This window comes from Maniola jurtina, chromosome Z (assembly GCF_905333055.1).
Source record: "Maniola jurtina chromosome Z, ilManJurt1.1, whole genome shotgun sequence".
NCBI classification, from domain to species: domain Eukaryota; kingdom Metazoa; phylum Arthropoda; class Insecta; order Lepidoptera; family Nymphalidae; genus Maniola; species Maniola jurtina.
In genome coordinates, this window is record NC_060058.1 from 6,684,551 (window position 1) to 6,702,880 (window position 18,330).

The window sequence follows — 18,330 nt, forward strand, 5'->3', positions numbered from 1 at the left end:
ATGGTTGAGCGATGAGGGCATCTTGAGGGCATGGTTGAGGGTAGGAGTCTATGGTAGGGGTAGGCCTTAGAATATGGGAGTACAATTTTTGTCATTCTTTAGCTTTACTCATAGAGATAGTATATATATAATCCTTCATCCAAGGCTTTACTGCTCAGGGCATGGCTCAGGGAGTCTGGGCTTATACCACAGATCATTATATGCTCATACTCTGTCTATTAAATCATTGCTCAAAGTGATTACATACTCTTTGTGATTACATCTCTTTGCATTGCTCATACTAAAGTTGCTCTTTAAGCGACCTAAAAGGGCGACAGACATGTCAGATTTATAATATTAGTATGGATAGGATGACAAAAAATGTCGTTATGGCTGAATTCGTTTCCCCCAATGATATGATAGATAATGGTTTCCCCTTCACTTTATTTTTTTTCAGTACTAACTATTAAATCGATGTAAATACTCGATTCAAATGATTGACACGTTTCTAAAGTTACCCATAACCACTATAGTGCATTTATTTTCTGAGTCTGCTTAGGGCTTCGATCATAGATTATATACGTCCATGGCTTAGGGCGTTTTCTTGGATAGCAGTTGGCAACACAAACATTTCACTTCAAGAAAAAATCAAACAGACTGGGAACTGATTGAACACAGCACGTGGCGGAAAGTAGTATGTTTTGCATTCTTAAATCCTCAAGTTTATTTTTAGTTTGTGTTTATATTACGTTGGCGCCTTTTTAAAATAAACTAAAAAAAATGTGGCAGACGCCCTCATCGCACGCGGAATCTTCATCGTATTCAAATGCGGTAAGTACTTTTAAAACTTGTGATTGTTATTACTATCCTTAGCGAAAAAGCCGGTAACGTTGCAACATTTTACTGATTGGTAATGGTGTAATAATATTTCTGATAGTTTTGTTATGTAACTTTATTGTGCCAGTAACTTCTTGTAATACGAAAACAGTGATACCCTCACCTTGCTATTATTACGTAAGTAAGCAATTATATAAGGAGTCGAAAATAATCTTGTCGGAGCATAATAATCAGCTATCCTTTGGCCCTGAAAACAATTTATAGAAAGAAAAGAAATTCATAATACCGAAAGCGAACCCGTATTTTATTACCTATTTCATTATTTGCTTTATTATATTATTAAAATAGTAATTTCTCGCTACTTCGTCCGCGTTTGATTATTTATCTTCCCTCTTTTCATATTCGATCTGTATGTTTAGCTGTGGAGTACTTAAATACTTATAACCCTGCAGAAAAAGTTTTCTTAGCGCCAAAATTAATCAAAATATCTAAAGCCCTAAAACAATGACACTTCTGTTTTTCTATTGAGATTTGCTTTTATGGATTTAAGTTCTTAATTCTGTTAAAAGTTTCTAAGCCCTGTTCCTAGTTACAATAAGTTTGAATAATCCTTTCTTGTAGTCATCACCCATTAGAATATATATTTAATTTTGAAATTCTTTCCTATTCATGTCTAAGAATGAGTCTAGAATTAAGAAACATTCGATTTTGATTCGATTTAAACACCACTTGTTTGATTGATTTTCATGTTTAATAACTTTTATCTAAGTGGGTACATGGTGGTAACCTGGTGAACCAGAACTGGCCAGTTAAATTTTTTCCTGTCTTCGTTCCACAGGTACTCATTATAATATATGTAATCTGAGGACCATAAAATGTAATAAATTAAAAATAAAAAACTTTTTTCAAAACAAGCTTTTAGTTAAATATAATGAAATAAACTTTTTCTTTAAAACTTTTACTATCAAGTTATAACGTCATTACACAATTAATTAAATGATATAAAATTAAGTATTATGTACCTATTAGTACTCATATTTACTTATTTTGAAAATTTTAAAAATTAAAATCAACCAATTCAAATTAATTTACTTGTTTATCTACACAGATAAATCTCGCTAACCATGCATTGTCATCCAAACTAAACATGTATACAAAATTTCAGCTTAATCTGTTGAAGATATCTGCTTCACAATAATTGAGTTGCAAGACAAACTAACATAATTTCATATATATACATTGCAAGTTAAATAAAAGCTTGTAAAACACCCATGATTGTACCTGTGGTATTGTATGGTCCATGGGGCATATCTGGCAGGCTTATCCATCAGAATCATTGAACTCTGTATAATAATCCTTTTTCCTTTTGAGGTACGAAACCTTAAAAATAGGCAATTTTCGCAGATGATATGAAGTGGTCATTTGATAGCATTTAACCCCACCTACAACTCAATAGGGTAGTGATTTTTACCGAACAATGTGCAATAAAAATAAAGTGTAGGATCTGTTAATGTAAATATGGATTTTTCTCAACAACTATTCAATACATTCACTCACGGTTTTGGTAGTAGATAGAGGTAGGTCTCCTATTTGTACAGTTTGGTAGCAGTACCTGTATGAGATGTTACATTCCAGAAATTTCCACACCTTGCGTCTGCGATTTTCTCGCTACAGGTTTTTTGTTAAAGTTCACGGGATACAGTCCGGTCCGCTGACCGACAGACAGACGGACAGCGGGGGCTTAGTAGGTAATAGGGTCCGTTTGGCGCCCTTCGAGTACGGAACCCTAAAAATAGGCCGATTGGTCCATCCGTTCGCAATTGATACGCGACTAACAAACAGCATTTAATTTTTGTTTATGTACTAGCTGATGCCCGCGACTTCGTTCCCGTGAATATAGGTTTTTAAAAATCCCGTGGGAACTCACTGATTTTCCGGGATAAAAAGTAGCCTATGTGTTAATCCAGAGTATAATCTATGTCCATTAAGCCAAATTCGTCCAGTAGTTTTTGCGTGAAAGAGTAAAATACATCCATCCATCATCCATCCATACATACAAACTTTCGCGTGTATAATATTAGTAGGATATTAATAATTATCGTTATCTGACTATGATATAGGTACGTACGTGTCTTATTTCGTTTCCTTTGTTACCAACGTTACAAGAAATAGAGTATTGTCGGTGCAAGCGCATGCACTTACAGAGTCACTGTGCCAGTAGGTCGCGTTATGTAAGGCCCCCCGCTTACCTCATTTTGCGTAAGAACTATCGGTGTGAGCAATGCACAGCCAGACGATGACTTAACGTGTACGGCGGTCGTTAGTACGGCGGTGTGCAGCTGTATAACTTCGGCGCTTCTCGGACGAAGCTTAGCCTAAAAGGTAAACTAAACAAAATTAATTTGGACAATGCGACATTGACCTAGAAATCCAAACCTCAATTGACTCATGTTCAGGTCTAGAAGTTTTGATTGCCTCGGCGATATATTTCTCATTTAAGGGCTTTTGGTAATTTTAAAACTCGCTCGGCTTGTATGTATGTGTGCTATGCGACTTTGTATAATATGTATTATTTATAGTAGTATTTTTTTTTCGATAAACCAAAATTTCCATTATAATATGAAGAATTTACCAAGCGTATAGTGCAAATAATACCGACGAGATAATCTTGTTTTAAGACCCACTAACAATACTAGTTTTCGTTACCTAAAACTTGTGAAAAACAAAAACATGTCAAATATTTAACTTGTATATTGTCACTGTTTCAGACAGTTATTTTGTCCCCCTTGAGTTATACAATTATAATAGAGCCAACAAAAAACTTTACCCGTATTTCAAAACTCTATCGTGTATAAAGATATAAACGGCGTTATACATTTATTACAATATATAACGCGTCGATATAAATTTATTATAAATATATATCGACGGACGAACGGAAGGACGGATGAACAGCGGAGGCGTAACAGGGTCCCCTTGGCACATTTTGGGTCGTAATCCTAAAAACGACAACAATACCCACTACATTTATATATATGTATAGTCGAATAATACACTTAATATAGAATAACAATTTTTAGACTTGAGTGTGAAAATGCTACCGTGTGCATCTGTGTTATTTCAGCGCTTAGATATTTTTTTTATAAAAATGCGTTCATTGTTCAATAATTGTAGGTAATTTTCAAAATTTCATTTCAAAAGATTAGGTTGCTACTGTATGACGTATTAAGGTGAAACGCATACCTACAGCTTAGAGTCAAGCCGAGGCGCAGCGTCGTTTACTTTAAGAAAATTCTGTTTGAATCATTATGGATTCTTCTGAAACATTCATGAACCTTCTGAGTGACTAGTGTCGCTAGCACCAGATTTTCAGCGGCTTCGCCATATTTAGGAAAGTTTTCCAAAAAAAAAGTTATTTATGAAAATGAAAGGTAATTCTAATGCATTTGTCAAGTAAAACTCATCGCCCACCGGCAAAATGACACCCACTTGTCACTTTGCCGGAGCGCGCGCATGTTACACTTTTTTTAATAATTCATACTAAGCTTAGTATTGGGGCATAGCAGTGTTGGTGGCCCTTTGGATCTTCTTCGTATTTTGTTTTCATTATATCAACGTATAAGTGGCGTATGTCAAAGAGAATAAAACTGAGTTTATCAAAAACGCTGCACGAATCTACTCCGATGCAGATACAATGTTATGTAATGCGTCGTCTTTGCACAGCCGCGCGACCTTGAATTTTACAGTTGATAGTAGGATCCGAAGTACCCATGTACTACGTATTTTAGTGGCAGAATGACATAAAAACCGGTCAAGTGCGAGTCGGACTCGCACTCGAAGGGTTCCGTACCATCGTTCAAGATATAACACTTTTCAATTTTTGTGATGTAACCGCAAATTCACGGTTTTCGGATTTTTCCCTTTATTTGTATTACAATAATAAAATTATAAGCCACTAGCCGATGCCCGCGGTAGTCCACGCGAACGAAGTCGCGGGCGTAAGCTAATCTAGTCAGCAAATAAGCCTAAAATGGTGCATGTTTCAAATTCAAACATAGATATAAAATAAATAATTAGCATTTGCTGTGTCCATTTCACCGCCTTACAACCGGTCCGCTCACTAGGCCAAGTTCACTATTACGTATCGCTTCGGAAATCGACTTCATATACACATTTTGCGACTTTTGGGGAGATTTTTATTTGAAAACTACAAATAATTTGATATTCACTTTAAAAAAACCGGCCAAGTGCGAGTCAGACTCGCGCACTGAGGGTTCCGTACTCGGATATTTTTTTCCAACATTTTGTACGATAAATCAAAAACTATTATACATAAAAATAAATAAAAATCTGTTTTAGAATGTACAGGTAAAGCATATGATACCCCATTTGGTATAGTTATCTGACTTTTAAAATTGAAACACATTTTTTTTAAGTGATGTAACCACAAATTCGCGGTTTTCAGATTTATTCCTGTACTTGTGATATAAAACCCACCTACCTGCCAAATTTCATGATTCTGGGTCAACGGGAAGTACCCTATAGGTTTTCTTGACAGACACTACGGACGGACGGACGGACAGACAACAAAGTGACCCGTTCCGTTTTTCCTTATGAGGTACGGAACCCTAAAAATCCGAAAATATATGCACATATCTTTTAAATTTTTTGCTATCAACCCAACGTCTATCGATTTTTGAACTACGTGCCCCACATATTGCCAATTCAGCTTCGCGACCATTGAGCTATGTCGGTTATTCTCGTTTCCCTACGAATCTCTTAATTTATGATTTGATTACGTAGTAACTAACTCCAAGCATAGCTCTCTACATCGCCCACTTGGACTCAGAATTTTTAAAAATCGTGAAATACCTATTTTTTTTCTACCCGGAAGCCTAAATACCAATTTTCATCGATGTAATTTTTACATTGAAAATGACGGACTTTCATACAGGACCATGCGGAATTTTGTATGGACTGCGTCTTAATCCCCAACAGTCCTAACTTTCTTAGTGAGTGCCTACGTTATAAAATGAAACTACTGTTAAAATTTTATGTTTCTAACCTCAGTGGCTTAGGCTGTGCGTTGATAGATCAGTCTATCAATCAGGTCAAGTCTTTTTAACCCCCGACCCAAAAAGAGGGGTGTTATAAGTTTGACGTGTGTATCGGTGTATCTGTGTATCTGCCTGTGGCATCGTAGCTCCTAAACTAGTGAACCTCATAAAATAATGTTTGAAAGGTGGCTTGATCGAGAGTGTTCCCAGAGCTATAATCCAAGAAAATCGGTTCAGCTGTTTGAAAGTTATCAGCTCTTTTCTAGTCACTGTAACCTTCACATGTCGGGGATGTTATAAATTTTTAATTTACACTTGTTATACATATAGATAACCAAGTCAATGCTCTTGGTGCAGTGTGCCTGACATTCACATTATGTTTAAATGCACAACGTCTACAGTGTACACTCAGATACTACGAATGCTAGATTAGGTACTCATTTAATATACAAGTCGGAGTAATGTTCTTGAGTTATGAGTTACTAGCAACCCGCCCCGGTTTCGCACGGTAGCCAAAGTTTTAATAGTTGTATTTTGAATTTTTAATCTACTTATTATAAGTTAATCTTAGAAAATGGACTTACGGAATCGTGAACTACTTTTTTTTAGATATATGTATTAAGAGAATCAACTCCATGATACATTGTTTTCTCACGAGGTGACTACAACCAAAGTTTATCCTTTTCCGCGAGAGTATTGTGAAAGGGATAGAAATACTTTTAGTTCTGCCATTTTACAACAGAATTAGCCACAGTGTACCAAGGATTTTTCAATATTATCATAGTGTGTATCATTTGATTCAAAGGTGAATTTTGATGGTCATCACTATTTTGAAATAAAACGAATTGGATAACTTTCTAGCTGTAAGTGTGCCCTGTACCAGAAGCCGTTAAATCATAAACATTTTTCTTTTAAGATTTCAAACTTTTCTGCTGCTGGCATTTTGGGAATACCAGTGAGTGAAAACAACTACGACATGAACTCCAATATCCAACCACCACGGCGAAGAGGTCATCGGAGAAGAGATTTCCAAACAAGCCAAAGAGTACGTCCTTATAGAATGGCTAATTTGGACACTCCAAGCAACATACCTTCGAGACATTGCAATAGACCAAATTTAAATCAGGAAAGTGATTCACGACATGCTCAAGAAGAATCCTCCTTCAGGTCTCAGACCAAACGAAGCGGTGGCAATCGGCATGGTGATGATAATGATATGCCCGATGATGCCGAACGTGAGCTTTTAGTTCGGGGCAACTCTCCGCATTCTTCCCGTTCATTTGAAACATTGACTCCAGAATTATTGCAATTAGGTGCACCGATTGGCCTATCTTCACCTATTCAGTCGAGTTCACGTGTTAGCCGAATCAACAAGAGATCTGCAAATGAAGTAGAGATAGAACAACAACGAAAGCTTCCGCAACATTTTATAATTAGATTGGACAATGTCTGGGAGGAACCATTTGAAGTAAATCCGAAACGCATTAGTCCATCCCACGAACGAAATATTTTGAAGCCATTGCTGAATTTCGATGATTCATTCTTTTCGCCGCCACGAATGGTTCCAGAGTTTCCTACACCGTCGGCTAGTGCTCGAAAGTTAGCTAATAATTTAATCAAGCTTTCACGCTACCTAAGGGCACCTAACCTCACCAAGCTGGGCTGTTTGGATTGCGGCGGTATTCCCGTTCTGCCCGTCACCGGACAATGCGGTCACACGCGATGTATGGGGTACGATATCACTACTTCTATATATAAACTAAGTGTCTATTATTGCGAAATAAGTAACATTTTTATATTATAAAGCTATAAATCAAAATATTTTTTCCAGATGCATCATGGACAATGGTGCCTGTTTGTGCAATATGGCTGCTCCAGAAGAGTTACACGTTAATACGGTAGTGCGGCACATAATTGACAGAATGATGACATATATTACAAGATCAAGGTACACACCATTTGCCAAAACATTGCGTATTTAATGATAATTAATCAATATTAGTGACGTTTCAAATTTTCCATCTTTGTGACAGGTCAATCATATCTGGATCGACTGAAATGGATGACCATACTGTTCCACAGCTTGGAGGTGAGAAAATATTCATAATAATAGTTAATCTTAACTAAAAATTAATTAAGACATCCATAAGTCAAATGTGTGTATTACTGAAAAATTTTCAAATGCAAAATATCATCTGTGGTCCATATAAATATATTCGGTCCTGAGCTTTGTTCCTAATAAGAACTTGCCATTATTGTAATGCGAAATAGGTTTTATAAGGCGGCGTGGGCGTGAACAATAATAATAATTGTGAACCAACTACTATTATGTAAATCGACGATTTGTTCGTTACATTGCGGTTATATAAGTACATTGTCGACAACGCAATGGAGAGCGCCGGGTCGCAGGTTACGTTAGCCTCGTAGGTCTGTACGTAAGTCCATGTGGGGCACTCTCGTTTTATTTCGTCACCTTCTATTTCATTTTCAGATTTATCGGTCTCCAATACTGTTAGTAAAACTATTTTCTCCTAGAATACCTTATGTAAATATTTCAGAAACTGACTTCTAGAATTCACATAAATCATATAATTGAATCCTCTTGCGTAATATATTCCACTGTCTGTCGCAGCTTCAATTCACGTAACTGTATTAAGGCCGTGAAACGTCATGTCCGATTTCTTCGATCTACTTATTACAGCTATGGTTGGGGTTACACGGTCAATAAATATCACGATCATCATATTCGCAATCTTGTTAGTATTTACTGATGTTCAAATATTAGTTATTGACGAAAAGTTTGATCTATAACATCCGTTTTTTTTAACGTGTTAACAATCGCGCATCGCGATATCGTCAGTAGGTCTGTACGTGCTTGACGGCATATCATGGACATGCCATTTTTATTGATGGACTAATTTTATTTTAATATAGTTAATGATTATTAGAGTGTATATTGTATAATATTAGGGTTGAAGACGTTTGAATAACACTTTTACTAATAAAGGAAGAAGAAAATATGCTCGAGAAACTCATATCATCCGGATTAGTATCTCTTAATATCCACCTGTAGCAAAATATCGTAAATTCACTTCTAGATTTTCCGCTTATTACCCGACGGACGCGGCGAAGTAGGGTTATTTTACTAACTCGTCTGGCATAAAAAATGAGTTGCTAGATTTCCATTACTGAATTTCAGACGACATTCGGTGAATAATATAATTACAGATATAGCTGGACCCTCGTACTGCGACTGTGGGTCCATCCATTCAAGGTCTGGCCAAAAGTTATCTCACTCTGCCGTAACGGTGAACCGCCAATATTGATTTACATCAGTATGATAGTGTGATCAGAAACGTACTTCATTGAAAACTAAGGCCGGTACCGGGAGGCGGGATCGTGATATCTATTTAAAAGTACTACCACATTTATAAGTTACGCCGATGTACCTGCGCAGAAATTTTATTTTTAAATGGCGCGAAATTATCTCAGCCAATCATAGCGCGCAGCCGACCGCTATTGGTTGTTGCCTACGCGGCATGTTTTGTACGCGCGAATTATGAGCGAGTTAGCATGAGTAACTAGAAAATCTTAACGTCAAGCAATGGGGTCTGTATTTCATTGGTGTTTTTTCGGTTTTATTTTTCTGCGCAATCGTACCTGTACCATTAACCCTGGTACTATTATATATATTCAGCGACCTAGCCTAATGCTAGCATCTGCGCGTAGCTCTTCCAGTACCTGTAACAAAGCAAAAAGTAACATTTAGATATTTTTTCATGAAACATCATAATTAGAGCATTTGATTCTCTTGGACGCCACCTTTTATGCAGTAACGAAACTTATAAGTTCATAAGCGATATTTATATCATGTATTTTATCTGTATACTTTCAATTCAAATACATTTATTCTGTGCGCATCACAGTTAGGTCGTTGTCAACTCAATGATGGCGAACTTGAATAGACTGTTATGTAGTTCAAGCGTGTAAAGGTAGAAGCGACTAGCGAATGTTATAGTGAGTCAAGGCCACGTTAGTGTTAAAAAGAAAAATTGTTGTTTTATTTTATTCCTTACTATTGGCACACAGATGTGATAAAAATAATAAAAAGACTTATTCAATAGGTTAAACTGAGCTTTCAAAAATAAGTTAGAATTCGTTTTAAACAAAAGATAAGAAGTATTGCGCGGTTAAATTATATTTTTCCTCCAATTAGGTATTTTTCTTGTTTCAATTTCATCAGTAGCCGTTAATCGCTGGCGTCCTTCGCTTGGTTAATATCGTTATATAAGTCTCTGACTTCATTCAAAATTACGTAACATCGAGTAGGTATTATATAGCTTTGCGGACTGGATGTCGCAGCTACATTGGGCTTCACTTATTACTTATTAGCAATCTTTTATTAGAATAAATAATTACATACATAATTATTTACAAATATCTATACAAAACTCACTAATAACGTTGTATATTAACATACTTTAAAATCATTATGATTTATGAGGGTTCTTTAACAGTTTCAAAAAAACCAGTAAAGTGCGAGTCGGGTCTCGCACTTATAAGGTTCCGTACATAATTATGAATATTATATTTTGGGTGTATATAATATATCTTTTCCGTGCTAGAACATCGCAATAAACGTTGAAAGAAAAACCGGCCAAGTGCGAGTCAGGCACGCGCACCGAGGATTTCGTGTATTTTTTCCGACATTTTGCGCGATAAATCAAACACTATTTTGCATAAACATATATAAAAATATGTTTTAGAATGTACATTGTACAGGTAAAGCCCTATCATATGATACTCCACTTGGTATAGTTATCTTACTTTGAAAATTGAAACACATTTTAATAATTTTTTTGTGATGTAACTACAAATTGACGGTCTTCGGATTCAAATCCTTTCTTAGCGGATGTCCGCTAAGAAAGGATTTGAATCCGAAGGATTTGAAAGGATTTTTGAAAATTCCACCCATAAGGGCGCCCCAACCATAAGGGAAGTCGCTGGCATGAGCTAGTATATTTTATAGAGATTAAGTAAACCATATATTCATAAGTTCTAAATTTTATCAACAGCTGAGCTGAGCCACCTAGTCAAGCGCCGCTCTAACCGTTCATTAAACACGCCTATGGTGAACTCAACATATTGTCTCGGTCGCCCTCGTATGCCGATGACAATACAGGTAATATCATAACTTTCAAAATCACGAACTTTTCGGCCTCATTCGCTCGAGAGCTTTTTTAACGTCCGTTAATTTTAAGCGTTGCGTTAAAACCCGACGTTGCGCTGACAATACAAAGTGCGCGTTAAAAAGTGTTGACGTGTGGACAGATACTTGGTAATGCATGTGTTCTTATTTGAACGCTTTTTTAACGGACTTTAAAAAAGCTCTCGTGCGAATGAGGCCTTAGGGCTTAAGGAATACTGTCAAAATCGTTAAAAATGACATAGCCCGAAAGCTTGTAGGTAATTTTGAAGTGTGCAATGCTGAAACCCACCATGTCGGGTGATTTGAATATACAGTGATCATCACGAAATGATAGCCATCTGCTTCATTTAGTGACTTTAATTATTTTTTTTGGAAAACCTTCAATGGATTAAAAATAAATTAGAAGTGAGCTCTGGCTTTCATTCATGTTGATCACGGGGTCCTGCCAAATAATCGAAACATGTATGACATTTGGCTTCGCCGAAATAAGTAAGACCATCATTTTTATCTTTTTGGCGTCATAAAGTATTATTATAAAGCAGCCTACAACATCAACATCGTGCTAATTAATACCAGCGGTCTCCTGTGCGAAAGCTTAAATGCCTTTAATATGTTATAAAATATTGCCGCGTGAACTTATTTAATCATATAATATGAGTTAACCTTCGCAGTGTTTACTTATAGTTTTTTGTTAATGTACGTCTTTAATTTAAAAAATTATGATTACCGTGATTTATGACGAACAATCGATTACGGTCAAAGTTTAACCGTAACAATAAGATAACTTTAACCACCGGTCTCGTAACTGAACCTTAGTGAAAAAAACGGGGCTTGTATAAAAAAAACCAGTTAGCAAAATTGGGAAACTATTTAGGTAGTTTGATGAGCTGGTTCAAATCACCTACGTGTGCTGTGCTGTGTGTAAATGCTTACGAAGGCTTATAACTTTCAGACTATAAACAAGTGTCATTGTTATCGCGCAGGCTCGCTATCGCAGGGCGCGACATTTGTTGGATGTTGGCAAGTATCTGGAGGCAGCACCACATCTCGCCAGAGTTGGAGCCTCTTCGGGTCCAATTGCCCGCAATGCCCGTATACTTTTGCAGCAGGTACTTAATTGAAAAAAAAAAAGCATTTAAATCTTTCGACCACACGCTTTGGAATCGATCGCATCGATGATTCGTTCTAAATTGACATCAAATCCATACTTATAAGCACTTCGCAAAGTGGCCAGCCTTATTCAAATATGTTATATTTCTGTATCCTGTAAAGTTCCAGCGAATACCAGGTCATGGGAACCAGAGCGACCTAATTGATTTTTTTTAAAGGATTTTTTGTTGATAAGTTATGTGCCTCACGAGAGCGAAGTGCAACGCCCAGGATTCTAAATTAGAATGATTTCTAAATTTACACAACAAAAACGAAATTTGCTCTCTTGTTAAACAAATAATTTCATGATTTAGTTGGGCTCGCTATTGAGCTTCTTTAGGTGGCAGAGTTAAAACCACTATTGAAGACTGGCTCTAGGATTTGCTCGGAAGCGACTCACAATAGAAATTGCTTAATTCAGTTCCCTACAATGTGCATGAAATATACGTGTCCTTTTCAGACAATCAACGCCATATGGTGTAGGCACAGACAGAGCAGCATTTCGCACAGCCTGCGGCAAAGCGTGCGCGAGCAAGCCGCGTACGACTGGCTCAAGCCTGCGGACCTGGAGTGCGTGCTGTGCACGGACACGTTCTCCAACCCCGTGTGCACGCCCTGCGGCCACACCTACTGCCGCGAGTGCATCGAGCGCTGCATGCTCTTCCAGAAAAAGTGTGCGCTATGTCTCGGCTCGTTGAAAAATTTTAACCCTGACGAGGTACGTTTATAGAATTTTTAGAGGCTGTAGTTCCAGACCAGTTACCACAAGCCGTGGTGAAAGAAAGAAAAATTAATTTACTATAGTCTATGTACGGACGCGTACTCGAGCCACACATGTGCGCTGTCTCGGCTCATTGGAGAATTTCAACTCTTATGAGAGTTTTCTAGAGGCTGTCGTTCCAGATCAAAAAATGAATTTACTTTAGTCTATGCAAAGACGCATACTCGAGCTACGCAGTCTCACCATGCGGAGTACTGTTGCGAGTGCATCGAATGGTCCGTGTACTTTCAGAAGATGTGTCTGCTACGTCTTAGCTCGAAGTTAATAGATGAAGGTGTTATTTTGACGCCTAATATATTTTGAAGGTTTGCTTTTGGTATTTTTTATCATGTCTAACGTGTCTAACGTTTGTTCCAGACTCGTGACACCGTATTTATCACGTCTATCCTATCTTCCATCGAGGTGCGAGATGCAACGGACGTGATACCTATTGTTACTTGCCATGTGGCTTATCCCGGGTAAGTTTTAACTTTAAAATAAAGGGTTTAGGTCCATTTTACTATGTCTTGCACTACCAACGAAATCTATCAATCTTGTTCAACGAGTGATTCGCTAACTTCAAAGAGTTCCCGTGGGTTTTCGAAAAACATAAATCCACGCGGACAAAGTCGCGGGCATCAGCTAGTTATTTTTAAAAGCAGAGGCCTGGTAAAATGTGAACCAATACTATACCCTATCGTATAGGGGATAGGGTATAACTATTTTTTTTAAATCTTAAAATAAATTAATCTTTTTTTTCTTTTTTTGTCAGCCCTAGAACAGACTTCGGTCTATTTGGGCTGCAAAATTCCAAACACCAGTCTGTTTTTTACCTAGTGCTTTGGTCTATAACAACTGGTGAAAAATGTTTCTCTTTAAATTAAGTCTATTAAAAAATAAATAAAAATAAAATAAAAAATTTATGCATTGTGTGAGATTACAGCTGTGAAATAGGTTTCAGGATTATCTATCCAACCAATACATATATGTTTTCTTTTTATAAACCGTGGTTGTCACAGCTGTAGTCAATTTTTTTTTGTTTATTTACTATTTTATTTGTACTGTAATGTTTACCTTCTGTTATAAGAAGACCAGTATATCATTCATTGACTCGTTCTCAACAGAATGCCGTGTCCACTGTTCTTTTTCAACCCTCGGTACTGCCAGATGGTTCAACGAGTACTCGCGTCTGGCTCACGGCGTTTTGGAATGCTCGCCTACAACTTTGCTGAATTTGGGACAGTGAGTTGAAATAAAATACTTTTTAAGCCTTTAGAATCTACTCGAGAGTAACTAGACCTTATTAGGCTGACGCGAACTTTTTTTCGGCCTTATTTAAAACGATCGCCAAACGGAGCAACTGTTTTTAGGCCGCCATCTTTTATGTAATTGGTGTCATTAGACTTATTTCTTTTATATCTATCACAATCCACAACATCAAAGTTAATTTTATTTCAACTGCGCGTAAAGGTAACAAACACTGTGTTATATTTGTTCCTCCACAGATTTTTGATTCCTTGGTGTTTTAAATATATCATGTAGGGTCAATGGGGATCTATACTGCTAATTTATCCCGACAGATGGCGCATAAGCGGACCGGCCACAGAGGTAGTATCATCTGTGGAACCGGCTATACTGAACTGTCAAACGTCATAATTTAAAAAAAACTGTCATGAAAACTTAAAAACCTCCATATGTCTAAGCATTGTCTAAGTAAGATACTGTGAAAATGACAGCTTGCATTGGCCCAACCATAGAGACATTATAAAACTTGACTCCTGTATATAATTATACTCTTAGCTTGACCCATTGGCAGGACCTCTTGTGGTGCCCTCTGAGTTCAGTTTTGCCTGTGGTAGTATGCGCTTTTTCGCGTATGATACAGGACATAGGCGGAGTCACAGACGAATATATGACTAGACCGTATAGTTATACGTGTCAGATAAATGAATTTTTTTCTCTTCTAATGAGGACCTACATCATAATTACGTCCCGTTAACAGACGAGATAGGGAACCGCCCTACCAGTTCCATTTTTCCATCTTTTATGGAAATCTTTTCAGGTGGATGCAAATAAAAGTACTGTTATCTTTTACAGGTAGTGGAAATTCGTGACTGCATACTGTTTGAGGATCGCCGTTGCATCGTATCAACGGTTGGGGTATCTCGATTCACTGTTGTCGAAAAATTCATTCAGGATGGGTAAATCAACATTTATTTATACATTATTAGCTGATGCCCGCAAATTCGTCCGCGTGGAATTAGGTTTATAAAAATCCCGTTGGAACTCTTTGATTTTCCGGGATGAAAATTGGCCTATGTCGCTTTCCAGGTCTTTCACTAAACCCGTGTAAATAATCACGTCGATCCGTTGCTCCGTTGTGATGTGATTGAAGGACAAACCAATAAACAAACACACTTTCACATTTACAAATGTGAGTAGTGACTAGCCCGCTACTTCTTCCGCGTCGTGACTTTGGTGACCTGAAGACAACAGTATTCTTGGTTCTTACTAAAATCCAGTTGCCAGGATTGTTTCAAGCACAATGGTCTATAATTTCTTTGAACGTATATAAGCACTTTCAAACACGATTCGGTGAACTTTGTATGAGCAGTGATTTCCATTTCAGCTGTGACGTAGCTCGCATCCGGAGGGTTTCCGATGCACAATTCATCCAAGAAGACCGCCTAGAGCTCCAGATGCTAGCGATCCGAATATACAGAAAATCTTTGATTTGGCTTCGGAGAATAAATGTGCCTACCGAAACTGTACTTGAGGAAATCGAGACTGCGTTCGGTAGCCTTCCAGACAATATGAACCTCGAAGACTTGGAAACGCCAGATGGACCATTCTGGCTGTGGTGGCTCGTCGCTGTACTGCCGCTTCACCGTGAGATAAAGGTAAAAAAAAAAAAATTGCATGGGGACTGTCGTCAGTACAAAGTAACAGTTTGTTGGATTATCAAAATTGTTTTAATATCTTAATTTGTAGGTGTATACATAGGTAGGAATCTAATACAATATGATATGTAATCATACGCGCAACACGTCATACCTAAATAGCTCTCTATTTATAGATATACTATTAATGCATGTCATGCAATCGACTGCAGTTTTCAAAAATAGTCGAGTCTTTTTATAAGCCACTAAGTAAGCTGTATAATCAAGGCATTTTTGCCTTTAATAACAGTATGAATGATAAAGAACTTTATCAAAATTACAAACAAAAAGTACTCCATTTTTAGTTGGAATAAAGATCAGTTTTTATTGGCAGGTTATCAAATATTGAAATTATTGCACACTGATCTTATTCGAACTTAACCTCGTTTAAATTTAAAGTATCTTGTACGATGGTACGCAACCCTTCATGACTGAGTCCTTTTTTAAACTTATTTTACTTTAATTAGAAACCGGTTTTTTTAACTTGTCACATTGCCCTCGCCACTATGCCAAGGAGGTCATCAAGTCTGTGAGATCAGGATTGAAAATGGGTTTTGTTTTTCCAGTTTCTAATACTACAAACGCGGTCTCTGCTAAAGCGGATGTTGGCGGTGTCGCGCGCACTTGAGCGTTTGGACTTCGACTCCAGACCTCTCAGGCCAGAGGCCATTGTTAACTCGGAGGAATGGCTTCAAAGTATTGGACAATGAGGCGTAAAAACAAGAAAGGTTATGGTTATTTAAAGGTGGATCAAGATCGCCGTCGCGATCAGTAGTTTGGAGCTCAAATATGTGATAAGCCGTGAATATTCGTTGTTCGTGAAGCGAACCTCTTTATCATCAACAATTTTGTGTATTAGGAGCAAGCGACTGGTCTGCCCGCGAAATTCAAATTTTATTTGGTTTTTCGCAAATTCGTAAACTAATACGACAAAGTAGGCTAATGGCAGTATCATTTCCACGTGTTTATATAAAAATCTTTACTTGATAAGATCCAGTTTAAGAAATTAGCTCTAGTATCGACTAATTTGATAGTTACAGTCCATACTAGAGCTAATTTCTTAAACTGGACCCTTTCAAGTAAAGATTTTTATACAAATAGATGGGGATGGTACTGTTATTGTCGCAAATAGAATGTCATAAGTCGCAAATGAATGTACTTTGTCGTATTAGTTTACAAATTGCGAAAAACCAGATAAAATTTGAATTTCGCCGGCAGACCCATCTGCATCCACCTTAATCTGATATAGCTATGATTATACAGATGTGTTAATTTAATGTAGTGATGTTCCGGATATCCGTATCAACGTTAATTTTTAATACATAGATTGTTATATTTCATTTCATTTCATTTATTTGCTTTCATGTACATTAATTGTGCACCAGTTAATTTTCACTTGGTTCGTAAAACACCATTATGAACCGAAAACCTGTCGAATACGAGTGTTTGCACAAATATCGATACGGTATGGCTACAATGAGCTTCCAAACTTAATTGTGGGTCCACACGAAAGTATTGTGCTTCCAGTTGCGTTCTTGTCACGACCACGAGCGATCTGCGAGCGTGACAGTTGCAATGAAAATTATAATAACAAGTACGTACAAACTCGACCACGATCGCGACGGAAAATCTACTTTTTGCATTTACATTCCATTACTTTTTCAAACAGGATGGTTTCTGACAGAACTGCAAACTACAAGAGCACTTTATTAAACGTCAATATTCGACCTAATTGTTCTCTATTAATTTCCATCATTACTGCTATTAATTTGCTGTGTATATATATTTGCTTACGTATTTTGCATCTCTGTCCGAGGAGCTCTGAACTTAATTAAACTTATAATAATAATTGGTGTTATGTATGTCTGAAAATTTTTGATTAATTTTATGTTATGTTATTTTGAAAATTTATTCGATTTGTCAATAAATTGAACCAAATTAAACTTCTAATATTTATGTTATTTATGATTAAAAAGATGAATATGCAAGATTTTTTTTGATTAATTTATGTTGTTATTTTATAAATTTATTCAATTTATTGGCAACCGCCTTTGTCAACTTTATTAATGTGTATTATTTAATTCAATGTTATATTTAAGCGCTCTATACATCGCACACGCCACCTAAAGAATGTTGTTTTATCAAAGGCTCCTAACTTAATTTGCCATTCCTGTATGCATTTGTCCTTAAGAAAGATGTCCACGAGCCTTTCCAGCATTTTCATTAGGAAGGGTCTTAGGCGACACGTTTGAATGCTTCTGGTTGTGTGTAGTTATAAAGACATGTACGCAAGTTAAGCGAGCGCGACATCTGGAGCCGCGGCCGCGCAGAGAAAGAGATGATTTAAGTAAACCAAGGGAGGCCTAGTTAAATCAGATCAGATCTTCGTACAAACCACGG

At 37.0% G+C, this 18,330-nt stretch overlaps 1 protein-coding gene across 2 annotated transcripts; it reads left to right on the top strand.

Annotated features, from left to right (window-relative positions):
• The first annotated feature begins 577 nt into the window (after positions 1-577).
• LOC123880109 lies at positions 578-16,736 on the top strand. 2 transcript variants are annotated; one of them, XM_045928027.1, is made up of 12 exons: positions 578-810; positions 6,790-7,604; positions 7,705-7,821; positions 7,907-7,962; positions 10,949-11,055; positions 12,066-12,191; positions 12,692-12,949; positions 13,370-13,470; positions 14,116-14,233; positions 15,089-15,192; positions 15,621-15,891; positions 16,497-16,736. In XM_045928027.1, exons 1-12 carry the CDS (start codon positions 760-762, stop codon positions 16,638-16,640), a joined length of 2,268 nt encoding a protein of 755 aa, XP_045783983.1. In that variant the 5' UTR covers positions 578-759; the 3' UTR covers positions 16,641-16,736. The 2 variants fall into 2 exon arrangements, with proteins under 2 accessions (XP_045783983.1, XP_045783984.1); XM_045928028.1 differs by lacking the exon at positions 578-810 and adding an exon at positions 3,096-3,198.
• The last annotated feature ends 1,594 nt before the right edge of the window (positions 16,737-18,330 follow it).